The sequence below is a fragment of the Mesoplodon bidens genome (genome assembly GCF_964165515.1).
Source record: "Mesoplodon bidens genome assembly, chromosome: 4".
NCBI classification, from domain to species: Eukaryota; Metazoa; Chordata; class Mammalia; order Artiodactyla; family Ziphiidae; genus Mesoplodon; species Mesoplodon bidens.
The window spans coordinates 47,066,847-47,084,692 of record NC_138160.1 but is presented as its reverse complement, the minus strand read 5'-3'; the positions used below and the strand labels follow the sequence as shown (position 1 = coordinate 47,084,692).

Below are 17,846 nucleotides of genomic sequence, written 5' to 3'. Positions count from 1 at the left end.
AATCACAGCAAGATTCTTTTTGACCCACCTCCTAGAGAAATGGAAATAAAAACAAAAATAAACAAATGGGACCTAATGAAACTTAAAAGCTTTTGCACAGCAAAGGAAACCATAAACAAGACCAAAAGACAACCCTCAGAATGGGAGAAAATATTTGCAAATGAAGCAACTGACAAAGGATTAATCTCCAAAATTTATAAGCAGCTCTATAACAAAAAACCCAAAAAACCCAATCCAAAAATGGGCAGAAGACCTAAATAGACATTTCTCCAAAGAAGATATACAGACTGCCAACAAACACATGAAAGAATGCTCAGCATCATTAATCATTAGAGAAATGCAAATGAAAACTACAATGAGATATCATGTCACACCAGTCAGAATGGCCATCAGCAAAAAATCTAGAAACAATAAATGCTGGAGAGGGTGTGGAGAAAAAGGAATACTCTTGCACTGCTGGTGGGAATGTGAACTGGTACAGCCACTATGGAGAACAGTATGGAGGTTCCTTAAAAAACTAAAAATAGAACTACCATATAACCCAGCAATCCCACTACTGGGCATATACCCTGAGAAAACCATAATTCAAAAATAGTCATGTACCAAAATGTTCATTGCAGCTCTATTTACAATAGCCCGGAGATGGAAACAACCTACATGCCAATCATCGGATGAATGGATAAAGAAGATGTGACACATATATACAATGGAATATTACTCAGCGATAAAAGGAAACGAAATTGAGCTATTTGTAATGTGGTGGATAGACCTAGAGTCTGTCATACAGAGTGAAGTAAGTCAGAAAGAGAAAGACAAATACTGTATGCTAACACATATATATGGAATTTAAGAAAAAAAATGTCATTAAGAACCTAGGGGTAAGACAGGAATAAAGACACAGACTACTAGTGAATGGACTTGAGTATATGGGGAAGGGAAGGGTAAGCTGTGACAAAGCGAGAGAGAGGCATGGACATATATACACTACCAAACGTAAAATAGATAGCTAGTGGGAAGCAGCTGCATAGCACAGGGAGATCAGTTCGGTGCTTTGTGACCACGTAGAGGGGTGGGATAGGGAGGGTGGGAGGGAGGGAGACGCAAGAGGGAAGAGATATGGGAACATATGTATAAGTGATTCACTTTGTTATAAACCAGAAACTAACACACCATTGTAAAGCAGTTATACTCCAATAAAGATGTAAAAAATAAAATACAACACCCTTTCATGATAAAAACCCTTGGCAGATTGGGTATAGAAGGAATATACCACAACATATATGAGAAACCCACAATTAACATTATAGTTAATGGAGGAGAATTGAAAGTTTTTCCACTAAGATCAGGAATGGGACAAGAATGCCTACTCTCACCACGCCTATTGAATATAGTACTGAAAGTCCTAGCTAGAGGGATTAGGCAAGACAAAGAAATAAAATGCATCCAAATCAGGAATGATTTGCTATTTGTAGACAATATGATTCGGTATATAGAAAATTCCAAAGTCTCAACCAAAAAATTTTGGAATTAATCAACAATTTCAGTAAAGTTATAGGATACAAAATTAACATACAGAAACTAGTTGCATTTCTTTACACTAAGGTTGAAATATCTGAACAAGATACCATTCACAATAGCATTAAAAATAATAAAATACTTAGGAATAAATTTATCCCAGGAAGTGAAAGATCTGTACAAGATTATAAGAAAACTACAAGGCTTTGCTGAAAGAAACTGAAGAAGACACAAACAAGTGGAAAGACATCATACTGTCATGGATTGGAAGAATTAATATTATTAATATCTCCATAACATCCAAATCCATCTACAGATTTAATGTAATTCCCAACAAAATACCATAGGCATTCTTCACAGAAATAGAAAAAACAATCCTAAAATTTTTATAGAACCACAAGAGACTCCAAACAGCCAAAGCAATCCTGAGGAAAAAGAACAAAGCTGGAGCTATCACACTTCAAACTATACTACAAAGCTACAGTAATAAAAAACAGTATAGACCCACAGACCAATGGAATAAAGTTAGAGAGCACAGAATTAAACCCCTGCTCATAAGATCAACTAATATTTGATAAGGGAGCCCAGAGCATCGAATAAAGAAAGATAGTCTCTTCAACAAATGGTGTAGGGAAAAATGGATGAACACATGCAGAATAATGAAACTGGACCTTTATCTCACACCACTCGCAAAAGTCAACTCAAAGTGAATCAAAGACCTAAACACAATACCTGATACTATAAAACTCCTAGAAGAAAACATAGGTAAGAAGCTCCTCAACACTGGTCTCGGCAATGACTTTTTGGTTATGATATCCAAAGCACAAACAACAAAAGCAAAAATCAACGAATGAGACTACATCAAACTTAAAAGCTTTTGCACAGCAAAAAAGAAAAAAAAGTAATTAAGAAAATGAAAAGACAACATACAGAATGGGAGAAAAAAATTGCAAACTATTTATCAGGAGAAGGGGTTAATATCCAAATATATAAAGAGCCTGTTCAACTTAAAGGCAATAAATAAACAAAAAATATGATTAAAAATTGGGCAGAGGATCTGAATAGACATTTTTTCCAAAGACAGACAGATGGCCAACAGGTATGTGAAAGGATGTTTAACATCACTAATCATCAGTGAAATGTAAGTCACAACCACAAAGAGATATCACCTCACACCTGTTAGAATGGCTATTACCAAAAATACAAAAATTAACAAGTGTTGGTAAGGGTATGAAGAAACAGGAACCCTTGTGCACTGTTGATGGGAATATAAATTGTTATAGCCATATATGGATATTCCTCAAATAATTAAAAATAGAAATATCATATAATCCAGAAATTCCACTTTTAGGCATTTATACAATAAAAACAAAAGCACTTACAAAAAAAGATATAGGCACCCTTATGTTCACTACATTATTATTTACAGTAGCCAAGATATGGAAATAACCTAAGTGTCCATCATTGGATGAATGGATAAACACACATATGCACACACACGTACACAACAGAATACTATTCAGCCATAAAAAAGAGAAATCTTGCCATTTATGACAACATGGATGAACCTTGAGGGAAATAAGTCAGAGAGAGAAAGACAAATACTGTATGATCTCACTTATATGCAGAATCTCAGAAAAAAAAGCAAACCACCTCCCCACCAAAAAACTCTCCAAAATAAAACCCACTGCAGATACAGAGAACAGATTGGTGGTGAACAGAGGTGGGGGCCGGGGGTTGGGCAGGCAAAATGGATGAAAGGTTCAAAAGGTACTAATGTCCAGTTATAAAATAAATAAATCACAGAGATGTAATGTACAGCACAGTACCATAGTTAAAAATACTGTATTGCATATTTGAAAGTTGTTAAGAGAATAAATCTTAAGTGCTCATCACAAGAAAAAAGTTTTTGTAATTATGTATAGTGATGGATATAGACTTACTGTGGTGATCATTTTGCATTTTGCATTACATACAAATATTGAATCATTATGTTACACACCTGAATATGTCAATTATACCTCAATAAAATAAAATAAAATACTGTTGACTGAGTCCCACCAGAGAGATCCCAATTTAACTGGCCTGATGTATAGCTTGTACACTGGTATTTTTGAGAACCCCTTCTCTAGATTCAATCTTCCTTCTATTTACTTTTCTCCTCTCCTCGCCTTGGTCCTGCCTGAATTGAATTTTCTGAGAAAGAAGTGAGATCCCCTCAATGTTCTGAGGCCTACCTGTGACTTGAGTTAATTTATCTCTGTTATTCCTAGTCTCAGAGCAGTCTTATGTGGCTCTCTCAGTGCAACAAAGAAGAAAGACAGCACACTTTACAATACCTTAATTTTTCATTATTTAGAAGGGACCTACCTTAAGTAGTCCTCCTTACAGATTCCCTAAAATAATGCTCTAAAGGTACTAAGAAGTTGCTGTTAACCGGTTTAGTGGTAACTGTCTCAGTGTAATTTTTAAGGCCCAGAGAGTGAGGTATCAAGAATTTTCAGAGGCTTCTTATAAAGCACAGAATGAGTAGTCAAGGAGTTTTCCAACTTACTGGTTGGAGGAAATTCCATAAAGCTGGGCACTGTTTGAAAATAAATATTATGTACTTGGGCAATATTGCATTTGAGAAAATTTATCCTTAACAGTGATCTAATCATTTTCTGACATCTTCCACTGGATCACTGTGGATCACTGGAAGACTCTGGGGTCCATGAACAGAGTTTAAATAGGCTTATCAGTTATATAGACCCGAATTCTCTCCTGGATTGTAAAACAGAAAACTAAACACAGTTAAGACCTAATCTGTATCTCAAGGTCGTTCCAAGTATACAGTGACTCAAGTGGAGCTTAGCGGTCAGGAAGGTGTGACGCTGGTAATTATAATTCTCTTCAATGGAAAATGTATAATGAGAATCTGGCTGCTTAGGATCAGACTGCATGGATCCAAAGTTCAGTGAAGTTACTGCTTTGTTCATTCTCACCTGAGTTGGCAATGAAAGACAAGGGTGTTTACACTAAAAGACTCCAATTAGAAACCAATTGAAGAATCCTAGAATCAGAGTTCCTAAATTAGGCATCCCTGAAGTCATCCAGTCTCAGCAGAAATCAGCAGCACGGGCACTAAAATCTCAGGAGGGAGACTTTCCTGGCTTGGTAACAATGATGTTCCATTCACCCTAGTTAACATGTCCCCAAGAGTGATAACAGGGCATATGAAGCCTCATGGTCAATGTTCTCAAACTCTTATTCTTGGTGGGATAGAAATGTCCCATAGAGTCCAAACTCTATTAGCCATGGCATATCTGCCTTACTTGATTTATCTAGAATTTTTGGGAAGCAACTATATTGAATATATCCTGTCTGCACCACCTCCCCCCTCCAGAAACAATCAGTTCTTTTAGTATATTCTTTGTTATGTGAAGGTGTATCCTTTCTGATTTGTCTTTAATTTACCTTTTTCTACTTCAAGAAATTATTCCCTTGAAGGAACCGTTTAATTAAGCCAGCCTTTATTGAATCAATGTTTCAGAGTTTATAGACATAGAATGTGACTTTTTTGTCACTCTTCATATTCTTAAAACAGAAGGAACTATATATTTGTAGATCTGTATGTCCCACCTTCATCCTTCAAGTTATACTTGTTTTGATGTTTTCCAGCCCTAAACAGGGCTGGAAACAATTTATGCATTCACAATATTTTATTGTATTTTTGACATGTAGACCACACATTAAGCTCCATGAGGAGGAAGATACATATTTCATGACTCCTTAATATCATTATAGGTGTTTAATAAACATTTGAAGATGAATAAACAAAACAAGTCATTAAATGTGAAAAGAAGGGGAAACAAATTTTACAGGTTGGAAAGATGGCAAAGTATAGGAATATTTTATAGTTGTCAGAAATCCTCATGGGTTCCCTGTGCTAGACAAGGAGGAAGGATGGAGACGACGGGGTTGGAATTTAGTAATACAGGCACATGATATCATGACAATTATTTGAATAGAGAGTAATAGGATATATGTATCTGTTATTTGCTTTAGGAAGAAATATGAATGCAAATTAAAAACAAAATTAGAGCCTTAAAAATTAGTTTTTAAAAACATCACTTCTCTCCAGAAGCAAATTTAGTTTATCTGCAATTTTTCTTTCTCTGACTACATTTTTAGGAAACCTCAGAGTTTCTGCACTTTCTGCCCATTCAGTGCTTGTAAAAATGGTTCAAGTATTCTTTCTTCTATAATTTCAGGGCAATACAAATCCATTCTCCTCCATACATTTCTTTGTTCTTATTCCCAGTTATATTACTTTTATTTTAGGAAAACTTATATCTTTAATTATTTCTATTTTTTCTAATTTAATATTTTTACATTTAAAACAACTTATGAGACTGTACATATATATATATAGATAGATAGATAGATAGATTATTGCCATATTATAAATTTGGCATTTGGATAAAAATAAAAATCGAAAACATTCCTATATATTGTTATAGGTACATGTGCCTATAGTAAATGTCAAAAACACACATGGGAAGAATGACACTAGCTATAGGATAATGTTCAGCTCAGGGGCAGTTCCCTACCTTCTCCAAACACTTGCAGCTATTTAAGTCAGTGTTCTAAAATTTTAGGGTTGTAGGAAAGTCAGAATGTTGTTTGTTAAACATGTAGATTCCTGGCCTTCCAAAACTTTGATGCAGCATGCCTGAGTTAGGGTTGACAAATATGCACTTGAAAAAGAACCCCAGAGGATTCAGCTGCACATGATTTAGAGGGTCACCCCAAATCAGAAGTATTGAATACATGCAGCTGGCAGGTGGGTAGACAGTCAGGTGAGAGGGTCAGGGCTAAGACATGGCTTGTCTATCATTAGTTTATAGGCAGAGTTCATGCCTCAGAAGTGGTTGGGAATATCTAAGGGAGAGTGCAGAGAGAGAAGAGTGGTGAGCCAACGATGGAAAGGCAAAGTGCAAGAGGGAGAAAGAGGAGGAGTCTCCCAAGGAAACAGCCAAGGTGTGGCTGGAGAGAGAGCACCATGGTATACAAGCCAAGATGGCAGAATGCAAGAAGGAGGGCATGCCCAGCAGGCCAAATGAAACAAAACAACCAGGAAAGGGAAGACCAGAAAAATGCTGATTGTCTTCATAGTCTATCACAGGCGCTACAATGGTTGCTCCTGAAAGGTAGCATTATGATTGTATTCCCAAGCACCTGATGTATTGTAAATGTTTGGATTGGCAAGGGCATCTGACATACAAGTATTTTAAAGACCTCAGCTACAGCTCAGTTCCATCAAGTACCTTCATTAAGATAAGCAAATGTTATGGATGTAACCATCCACAATGGAGAATTAATTGTAACTAGATCAATACAGCAGTGTTTTTGAACCATCTGCTAAGATGTGGTAATGACATTTAAAAAACAGTGCCCAACCTTTGTGTGTGTGTGATGCTGTTCTGGACAATGGAATTTTACCAGTAATTAAAAAAAAATAAAGCTAAGACCTTTAAAATCTTTAAACTGATTGTGAGGTTTTTTTTTCCCCCATATAAATGATCTCTCATGATCATTTATAGAAGGGCGTGTAGTCATGAAAAGAACAAACCACATTAAAGAAGATAAACGACTCTCTAAGAATGCCCAAGTGTTGGTTGCTATGACAACTGCTGGGGTTTATTGAATACAGAGCAAAAAATCAATCAGAAATCATTGGAAGAATGTGTATGGGTACATAAACCATTTCTGCCTCACAATTTCAGGAACTTTCCTTCATCTGTGTACCGCATGAAAAGGGTTTGTGTTTGTGTCAGTCAGCGGAGTTCCAAGGAAGGCTGCCCTCTTGATGCAGTCACACCATTTTACATGTCCCCTTCCACAACATGACCTTCTCAACACCCAGGTAATTTATTACAGTGGTAAAAAAATGTAACCAGCTACCTGGCTCAATGTCACTAAAATATTGTCTCCCATCTATTGTTCTTTGAACCAAACAATTTTCAGGTTTATATATAGAAGTCACTTACGTCTGTGTAGCAGTTTCTTCCCCCCACATAGCATATGCCTGACTAGTCAAGAAAATACAGGGAGGGAAGAGATTGTCTCAGGCAGCCACCCTGCCAACCCTCTCCCAGATTTCTTTTCTCTCTTCTCTTGGGGAATCTACTATTCTCCATTCCTAACTTCCTGAGATGCTAAGAGGACTAAGAAAAGATAGCCAAGTTTTTCAGACTTTTGGGGGAAAAGGATTGTTAAATTGATGGAATGGGGAGAGGCCCTATGAACGAGATGATAAAAGCTCAAGGGCAGCCATAGAAAGAACAGACATCAGCTGTATGATTTTCTCATGGGCGAATGTAAGAAAGTTTGGTGGGAGGGTTCTCACGGTCATTGGGTGATAGCCTTTGGTCCAATGAGCTCACTAATCTCATAAGGAAATGGTCACGCTCTCAGACTGGACTGTGCATAGTTCATTTATGAGATGACCAAGTGACAGGGTGCCCCACTGAGAGGATGTCTGCTTTTCTAATCTGTGCTGCACACTCCCTGCAGATTAATCACAAAGTACCCCCTTCAGAACAGTGTTTTTCAAATTATAGCGTGTTGAAGCACATTAGTGGATCCTAGGATTTATTTAGTGAGTTGAAACCATTATTAAAAGAAAAGAGAAGATGAAAAATAATAGAAAAGAGAATAGCATCGGAACAAATCTCATCTAATAAGAGTAAATGTGTTTTGTAAAACTTTGGTTTCATTCTCTTTCTCTCTACGTATGTATACACTGGGTTCCTAGGTTGAATGCATTTCTTACTGTAGGTCCTGGCCAGAAAGGTTAGAAAGTCAGACTCTCAGAAGGAAGGGAGGGAGGAAAAAGGGACAGGAGGGAGGAAAAGGGACAGGAGGGAGTGAGGCGGGAGGGAGGGAGGGAGGGAAGGACAGGAGGGAGGGAGGGAGAAGGGAGGAAGGGTGGGAGAAGGGAGGAAGGGAAGGAGGGAGGGAAGGGAGGGAGGAGGGAAGGACAGGAGGGAGGGAGGGAGGAGGGAGAAGGGAGGGAGGGAGGGAGGGGGGAGGGAGGAAGGGAGGAAAAGAAAGAAATTCCAGCTCATTTGCTTAGGGCTGGACTTGTTCCCCAAATCCACTCTAGTTCCATAACATTAGGCTGGGTTCCAACTTTTCCACTCACTGTCCTCCCAATGTTCCTCTCAATGTCCTTACTCCACCGTGCCCTTTATTCATGATGTTTCTTCTCCTCATGGCTTTCATATTCTACTCTCCTTTCAGGAAGATTCAAAACTCGTCTTGCCATTTAACCCATATGATTGTTAGCTCCTCTCATCACTCACCTCTTCCTAACTGTTCTGCTCATTTCCATACATTTTCTCTGTTTCCTCTGCATTGCTCCTTATCTGCCTCCCATCTCACTTCACTCTCACATCTCCTTCTAACACCTGTGTCTGCCTCCCTCCCTCTGTTGCTTTCCTCTTGGTGTCTGTCTCCTAGCTTATCATATCCCTATGATACTATTTTTGTTGTTGTCTTGTTATTTCTGCTTTCTTGTGTGTATCTCTGGTCTCTCCACTTGATTGAAAGCAACTTGAGCCGAGGGACTGTGGATCACAATTTTTTGGTATCCCCTGTGATGTCTGACACAGTGCAGGATACATAACTGGTGCTCAGTAAAAAATGCCTTGAATTAATAAATCAATCATGGCCATTGCAGCCTCTCTCCCCATGCACCAGTCCCTGCTATGGTGTCCCCCAGCCACTGACTCCTCTGTGCCCCCTTCCCACCAGGGAAGGCTCATGTGCTCTGGGGCAGCCTCAGGAGCAGATGCCTGTGTGTGGCCCACATGCATAGGTGGGGCTGAAACCACAGCGGAGCCCCAGGGACCGTGCAACTAAGGAAGAAGAGATGAGATCTCCCCTTACTGCTGTGCAAACTGTGGATTTACACCCCTGCAACCAGCTTTGTAAACTCAGCACCTGAAGAACATCTGAACAGACAACGAGTGCTCCTGCAGCTGAGATGGGTCTAGCTTTAGCAGCTGTGGATTTTATGGACACGTACACATGGGTGTTGGGCCACGCCAGAGTCCGAGCTGACCCCATAGCACCCACAGTGGATGCAGATCCATGATTTCTGCAATCCTGGAACCTGACTTCAGTGGATCTACACTAGTGGCCTGGTGAAAACAGCACCTGAGAGACACCAGGCCAACTGCTGGCACACCCACACAGTTAAGGTGGGGCTGAGAGCAGTGCCAACATCAGTGTAATCTGAGAGCTCGCACAACGGGTGAAAGGTGACACAACAGAGCACACCCACAGGTGAACAGCTCCAGAGGAGGGATACTCGGTGGCTTCTCTCCCAGTGGGAGTGCTCCAGTCCCACCTAACTCACACCACAGATCAGAATCACAGCCAAGAAACAGATCTGGGGGCCTCTACTCCAAGAACTAGGGAGCAGACCCCACCCCTGACAGGGCAGTGACAACCACAGAACAAAGGGGAGGTTCAATATCCAATGCAAGCTCTTGTCACTACAACACCAGTCGCACCTCCTATCAAGGGGATAATGGACAGCATACACTGAGGAAAGAGGTGGCAGACACCTATACTAAAAACAGCCCTAGCACCAAAAAAAGTTAAATCCATGCAGGCCACACAGAAACGTTCCCACATAAAAATAGCCTTCCAAGACACAGTCTGAGGATCTGGCATTGGGAAGAAGAACCCCCAGAGCATTTAGCTTTGAAGACCAGCAGAGCTTGAGTGAAGGAACTCCACAGGGCTGGGGGAAAGAGACTCTACTCTTGGAGGGTGCACACAAGGTCTCATGTGCACTGGGACCAGCAAAAAGCAGTACATCCATAGGAACCTGGGTTAGACCTACCTAGGGGTCTTGGAGGCTCTCCTGGGGAGGTAAGGGTCAGCTGTAGACTGTTGTGTGGGGCGAGGAGACTGGTAGTGGAGGCCCCAGGGAATACTGATTGGCATGAACTCTCCAGGATGTCCCAATTTTGGCACCATACCCAACCTGACCCAACAACCTACAGGCTCCAGTGCTGGAAAGCCTCAGGCCAAACAACAAAGAAGATAGGAACACAGTGCCACCCATCAGAAGACAGGCTGCCTAAAGTTGCACTGAGCTCACAGCCACCTCAAATCACACCCCGACACAGCCCTGTCCACCAGAGGGATAAGACCCAGCTCTACCCACCAGAGGGCAGACACCAGTCCCTCCCACTGGGACGCCTACAAAAGCTTCAGGACCAACCTCACCCACCAGGGGTCAGACATCAGAAGCAAGAGGAACTATGATCCTGCAGCCTGTGGAAAGCAGACCACAAACACAGAAAGTTAGACAAAATGAGACAACAGAGAAATATGTTGCAGACAAAGCAACAAGATAAAAAACCCATGAGAACAACTAAAGGAAGAGGAGGTAGGCAATCTACCTGAAAAATAATTCAGAGTAATAATAGTAAATATAATTCAAAATCTCAGAAAAAAATGGAGGAACAGACCAAGAAGATATAGTTTAAAAAATAGAAGATTTGAAGAACAGAGATGAACAACACAATAACTGAAATAAAAAATACACTAGAAGGAATCAATAGCAGAATAACAGGCAGAAGAACACAGTGAGCTGGAAGACAGTGTTTGAAATCACTGCTATAGAAGAGAATAAAGAAAAATGAATGAAAAATAAAATGAGGACAGTCACAGAGACCTCTGTGACAACAGCAAATGCACCAACATTTGCAATATAGGGGTCCCAGAAGATGAAGAGAAAGTTAAAGGGCCTGAGAAAAAATTTGAAGAGATTATAACTGAAAAGTTCCCTAGGGCTTCCCTGGTGGCACAGTGGTTGAGAGTCCGCCTGCCGAGGCAGGGGACACGGGTTCGTGCCCCGGTCCGGGAGGATCCCACATGCCGCGGAGCGGCTGGGCCCGTGAGCCATGGCCGCTGGGCCTGCGCGTCCAGAGCATGTGCTCTGCAGCGGGAGAGGCCACAGCGGTAAGAGGCCCGCGTACCGCAAAAAAAAAAAAAAAGTTCCCTAACATGGTAAAGGGAGACACTCATCCAAGTCCAGGAAGTGCAGAGAGTCCCATACAGGATAAACCCAAGGAGGAACACATCGAGACACATAGTAATCAAACTGACAAAAATTAAAGACAAAGAAAAAAATATTAAACGCAACAAGGGAAAAGCAACAAATAACACACAAGGAATCCTCATAAGGTTAACAGCTGATTTTTCAGCAGAAACTGCAGGCCAGAACAGAGAGGTGTGATATATTTAAAGTGTTGAAAGGGAAAAACCTACAACCAAGATTACTCTAACCAGTAAGGCTCTCATTCAGATTTGTCAGAGAAATTGAAAGCTTTACAGATAAGCAAAAGCTAAGAGATTTCAGCACCACCAAACCATCCTTACAACAAATGCTAAAGGAACTTCTCTAGGTGTGTGTGTGGGGGGAAGGCCTCAACTAGAAACAAGAAAATCACAAGTGGGAAAGCTCACTGGTAAAGGCAAACATATAGTAGTAGTAAAAAATCATCCACACACAAATATGATATCAAAACCAGCAACCGTGAATATACAATGGAGAAAAGACAGTCTCTTCAATAAGTGGTGCTGGGAAAACTGGACAGCTACATGTAAAATGATAAAATTAGAACACTCCCTAACACCATACACAAAAATAAACTCAAAATGGATCAAAGACCTAAATGTAAGGCTGGATACTATAAAACTCCTAGAGGAATACACAGACAGAATTCTCTTTGACATAAATCGCAGAAATATTTTTTTGAATTCACCTCCTAGAGTAATGAAAATAAAAACAAAAATAAACAAATTGGACCTAATGAAACTTAAAAGCTTTTGCACAGCAAAGGACACCATAAACAAAATGAAAAGACAACAAACAGAACGGGAGAAAATACTTGCAAATGAAGCGACAAGGAATTAATTTCCAAAATATGCAAACAGCTCATGCAGCTCAATATCAAAAAAGCAAACAACCCAACCAAAAAATGGACAGAAGATGTAAATAGACATTTTTCCAAAGAAGACACACAGATAGCCAAAAAGCACATGAAAAGATGCTCAACATCACTAATTATTAGAGAAATGCAAATCAAAATTACAATGAGTAGTTGTACAAAACTACAATCACCTCACAACAGTCAGAATGGCCATCATCAAAAAATCTACAAACAATAAGTGCTGGAGAGGGTGTAGAGAAAAGGGAACCCTTCTACACTCTTGGGAATGTAAATCGGTACAACCACTATGGAGAACAGTATAGAAGTCCCTTAAAAAACTAAATACAGAACTACTACATGATCCAACAATCCCATTCCTGGTCATATATCTGTAGAAAAACATAATTTGAAAAGGTATCCCAATGTTCATTTCAGCACTATTTACAGTAGCCAAGACATGGAAGCAACCTAAATGTCCATCGACAGAGGAGTGGATAAAGAAGATGTGGTACATATATACAATGGAATATTACTCAGCCATAAAAAAGAACAAAATAATGCCATTTGCAGCAACATGGATGGATGTAGAGATTGTCATACTGAGTGAAGTAAGTCAGAGAAGGACAAATATCATATGATATCGCTTATATGTGGAATCTTAAAAAATGGTACAAATGAACTTATTTACAAAACAGAAATAGAGTCACAGATGTAGAAAACAAACTTATGGTTACTAGGGGGCAAAGGGGGGAGGGATAAATTGGGGGATTGGGATTGACATATACACACTACTATATATAAAATAGAAAACCAATAAGGACCTACTGTATAGCACAGGGAACTCTACTCAATATTCTATAATGAGCTATATGGGAAAATAATCTAAAGAGTGGATATATGTACATGTATAACTTATTCACTTTGCTGTACACCTGAAACTAACACAACATTGTAAGTCAACTATACTCCAATAAAAATTCTTTTAAAAAATCAATCATGATTCCCTTCTTTGCACCAAAACTCTACCCTACTCACTCAAGCATTTTTCCCCCTATATACAATGTTTTGCACTTGAAATGGCTTTGCCATTTCTAAAACTCTTTCAAATCTATCTCTTATCTCAGTTGATCTTATCTACAAGGACTTGGTAAAGTAGGCATGGGTCATAATACTCATTCTTAAGAGATGAGGAGATTGAGTCTCAAAGAGGTTTGTAACTGTAACACACATTGCCAGTGGTGTCTTTAGAACCAGAATCTATAACATGACCTATTCTGTGACTATTACCCACCCTCCTCCAATGGAAACTTGAAAACAACATCAATCATATAGCATAATAACAATCATATAATAATCAATAATCAATAACAATCATATAATATAATCAATAATCAACAACAATCATATAGCATAATAAAGTGCTCACTCAGTATAAAATATTGTATATAGAGAAAAAGCCCCAAAGAAATCCAAGGTACATCCTGTTTTTCTTATGCAATGGAATTTGAACATCTTGTACTAAATCCAAAGGCTGACTGTCTATTTTGCTTCTCTAATTGTGCTTGGATTCTAAGGATACCACGGAAAGTGGGAGGAAATCCACGTACTACTTACAGGTGTTGTGTTGGTTTCTTCTGTCGGGTTGACAATCTTTTCATTAAATCCATCCTAGCAAGTAGCTGGGACTCTGCACTGTGTTACAAGTAATTACCATGCTCTCTTTCTCATTAATTTGATCATTTGTTTCTTACCAAGCTGTTCTCCTAAATGTTGGCCCCTCTCAGTTGAGATGACTCGCTCATCTTCCATGTCACATTTGTTCCCAACCAGGATAACCTGGGCATTATCCCATGAGTATGTTTTGATTTGAGTTGACCTACAAGAAGAAAAAAAAAAGGCAAAAAAAATGATCAGAGGAAAGTGCAACAGCATAAAATGAAGGAGAAGAAATATATCCCACAGATGACGATAACAGCAAAAAATGAAGCCCAAATGCCTGACATTTAGAATGAATTAGTTCAGTGCAATTTTACCCTTCAGATACTCATCAGGGATTGCATGAGTCAAAAATCAGGGGAACAGTGGTGTTGTATTTAGAATTATTCTGTGTTTGATGAGATTAATATTACTACTGCTTCTTCCTTTCCCCCTTCTACTCCACCTTATACAGTACTTTTATAGCTGGAGTGAGTGGCCAACAATCCCAATTTGCCCAAGATGTTCCCAGTTTTAGCAGTAAAAGTCCTATGCCCCAAGAAACCCCTCAGTTCCAAGAAACCTGAGATGGTTGATCACTATTTATAGTCCATCACAGAAAAATTTTTTACCTTGTTACAGTCACAACTTAAAGAGCTAAGACAATTGGGTTAGGAAATCTGGGGGTAATGATAATATTTTAAAAAAGCATTATAAGGACTAATATACTCATGCCTTACATTTTTAAGAGAAAAATGCCAGGTTGATTAATATCAAAATTATAATACAATGAGCTGTGTTTTAGGTTACTATAAACAGGATATCTAGGATTCAGAATAAGCTTCTGGTATAGATCATAATGCACGTAACCAAATTTTGATTTTGAAACTTAGTTGATAATTATAATAGTTAATATTTGCAGGTACTGTTTTAAACTCTTTATATATGTTACCTTAACTTAATCCTTAGAGTAACTCAAGGGAGATAATATTATGATCCTCATTTTATAGTTGAGGAAAATGAGGCACAGAAAGGTTAAAAAATTCGCCTAAGACAACTCAGCTAGTAAAGTGGTAGATCTGGAAATCAAATGCAGGCAGTAAAGCTTTCAAGCCTGTGCTCTTAAACACATATCTGTACTACTCATTACAAGTTTGAGAAGTGAAGTTCTAGTGTATTTGTTATCATTTCAGAGAGGAAGCTGAAAGGAAGCCATGTTCTTTAATCCTCCCTTTTTATTGGCCACGTTCTAATTTGATAACAATTCACGATAGGTGGGAAAGACATATCACCCAGTGGGTGGTCGAGAGAGAGACAGAGACAGAGAGAGACAGAGACAGAGAGAGAGAGAGAGAGAAAAGCTAAACAAATGATGAAAGTTTAATAAAGGGATTTGTAAAGTGTCAAAAAGAGAAGCTTGGCATGTTCTTACTAGCACTTGTCAAATACTTCAGGATTTTTACATAGAAAATAGTGATGAGCTGTTCTCAGCTCGAAGAGAGAATGAAAGCAAATAGCTTTAAATGGCAGCAGGAGAGCTTTTAATGAGATGTCATCACTATTTCTCCCTTCCGAGAAAAAAGAAGAGCTAAAAGGCAGATAGGGTCTTATTTCAGAGTACTTCCCTGAACCAAGTACAAGTTTTCAAATGAGATTAAAATATCTGGTGAAAGATACCGTTGGTTCCATGTGAGGGTCTCAAGGTGCAGCATATTTTTTTCAGAAAAATCTGGGGATGTGACCTTTCTAATTCTGACACCTAAGAGAATAATACATTCCTCTAGCAATAGTCACATTCAGCATGTATCTGTAAACTGGGAAAATAAAGGCAGACATTCAAAATCTATACTTTTCACTTACCTCATCTTATGAGCAGGGTATATGAAGAATGATGAATTCAGAGTGAATTAAGGTGTAAAAAATATTCTATACATGGACACACCTTAAATCTCAAGTGCTAACATAGTTGTATAAATAAATTCCAAAGGTTCTTTCAAAGGAACTCAAATTTAATCAGATTTCCTTAGGTAATTAAAAAAATTATCCCTTTCCTCCTCTAGGTCTTGTTAGCCAAGGCTTGGCCTATGCCTGGAAAGGTCCTAGGTTGAGAGCCCCTACGTTAATGGAGAAAGTTCTTATCCTGGCACACAGCTAGAACGCAAATTTGCAGAATGAAGTTGGGGAGACGGGAGTCACAGGTGAGTGTCATACTTGCGTAAGGAAGAGGCTGGGGCTGGTATGTAATGGCATGGCTTACTGAATTTACCAAGGACAAATGCTTGCCTGAAAAAATTTAGCACTCTTCTGACCTAGTTAAACTCTTCCTGCTGCACCCCTGACTGTATAAACTTAAACCGGGCCGGGGTGTACCTTTGTGAAGGTAAAGAAGAAACAACTCAGCTAGCTGATTTGTACTCTTTAACCAAGTTAATGGAATGCTTGCTTCTGCCATTAAACATGTCTGAGTCTCTCAGTTCTAGCATAATAACTCACGGGGTCTCCGGAGGCCACAGAGATAGATTATACATCTATGCATACACAACATTCCCTGTTTATACTGTGTGTGTGTATAATTTTGGGATGCCATGATTACATCAGAACCATCCCCCTTTCCAACTGTACCTATATCAGAAATATTTTACTGTAACCTCCACAATGTCCTAAATTGCCAATAATTAAAAACGAACACGTTCTATAATTAGGGAATTATAAAGAACCGTTATCTTAAAAGCTTCAAGAGCCATTGGAGACAATTTCTCTTTTTAATTCAATATCAACTGTGGTCTGAGACATTTGTGTTGAAGTGAACAAAACATTAATTTGCCAGAGTTGGTTAATCAAAGAAGATTTGTTTTTGGACTCTGGACTTTCTGATGAAGTCCACCATCAACAGAGTAGCTTTAGGCATAGCCCAATCACAAGCTACAGGGGAACAGAACCATGCTGACTGATTTATGAATTACTACATATCATAGAATCTAAGATGCCATGGATTATAGGATTAAAAATTACTTTACGAATGGCCAAGAACAAAAAACAGCAGCCAATGAAACTATGATACAATGGTTAACAATTGTCCTGCTAGACACGCTTGTCAGTTACATCAGCTTCTTGTTACTTTGAAGTTTTTTTCATGTATTTTGAGGGAGTTAGTAATTCTTTCTGTCTTCAGTTGCTTTGTTCATGAAAGATGATCATCCTATGACTACCTCAATAAGTCAACATACCCTCTGCTTGTGGGTATCTTCCCTTAAGACCTGTAGAGCACCACCATGTTGCTTTGCAGGGAGATATGAAATGATGGTCGTTACTCCAAATGAGTATTCACATCCCTAACATCAAACTGATACCCCCCTCCCACATACACAATAACCTTCTACCTACGTTGTAACAGTTCCACCACTCAGTTGAGGTAAGGACAGTATACACAGCTATGACCATGTTGGCGCATGTACAGGCAATGGAATCCATTTCTCATACAGCATCAGCAATTACAATGTCATTTATTGTAAGACACATCCCAATTTCAGAGATGTTAAAATATGAGTAATTGTGCATCTTAGCTTCTGTAAAACACTATTGTTTTCTTGGTATTTCTTTTATGTATGAAGACCTAGGTTGAAATGAGAGCTTGGA

General features: G+C 39.0%; 1 protein-coding gene across 1 annotated transcript in view; it reads right to left on the bottom strand.

Moving 5' to 3' along the window:
- The window catches only part of RAB3C (RAB3C, member RAS oncogene family), a gene marked incomplete at both ends in the record, with an annotated part of 317,859 nt that overhangs the window by 55,694 nt on the left and 244,319 nt on the right, over positions 1-17,846 (bottom strand). The window contains one exon of the mRNA XM_081233553.1: positions 14,267-14,391. Within this exon, the coding sequence (XP_081089679.1) occupies positions 14,267-14,391 (125 nt within the window). The remainder of the gene's footprint in view (positions 1-14,266; positions 14,392-17,846) is intronic.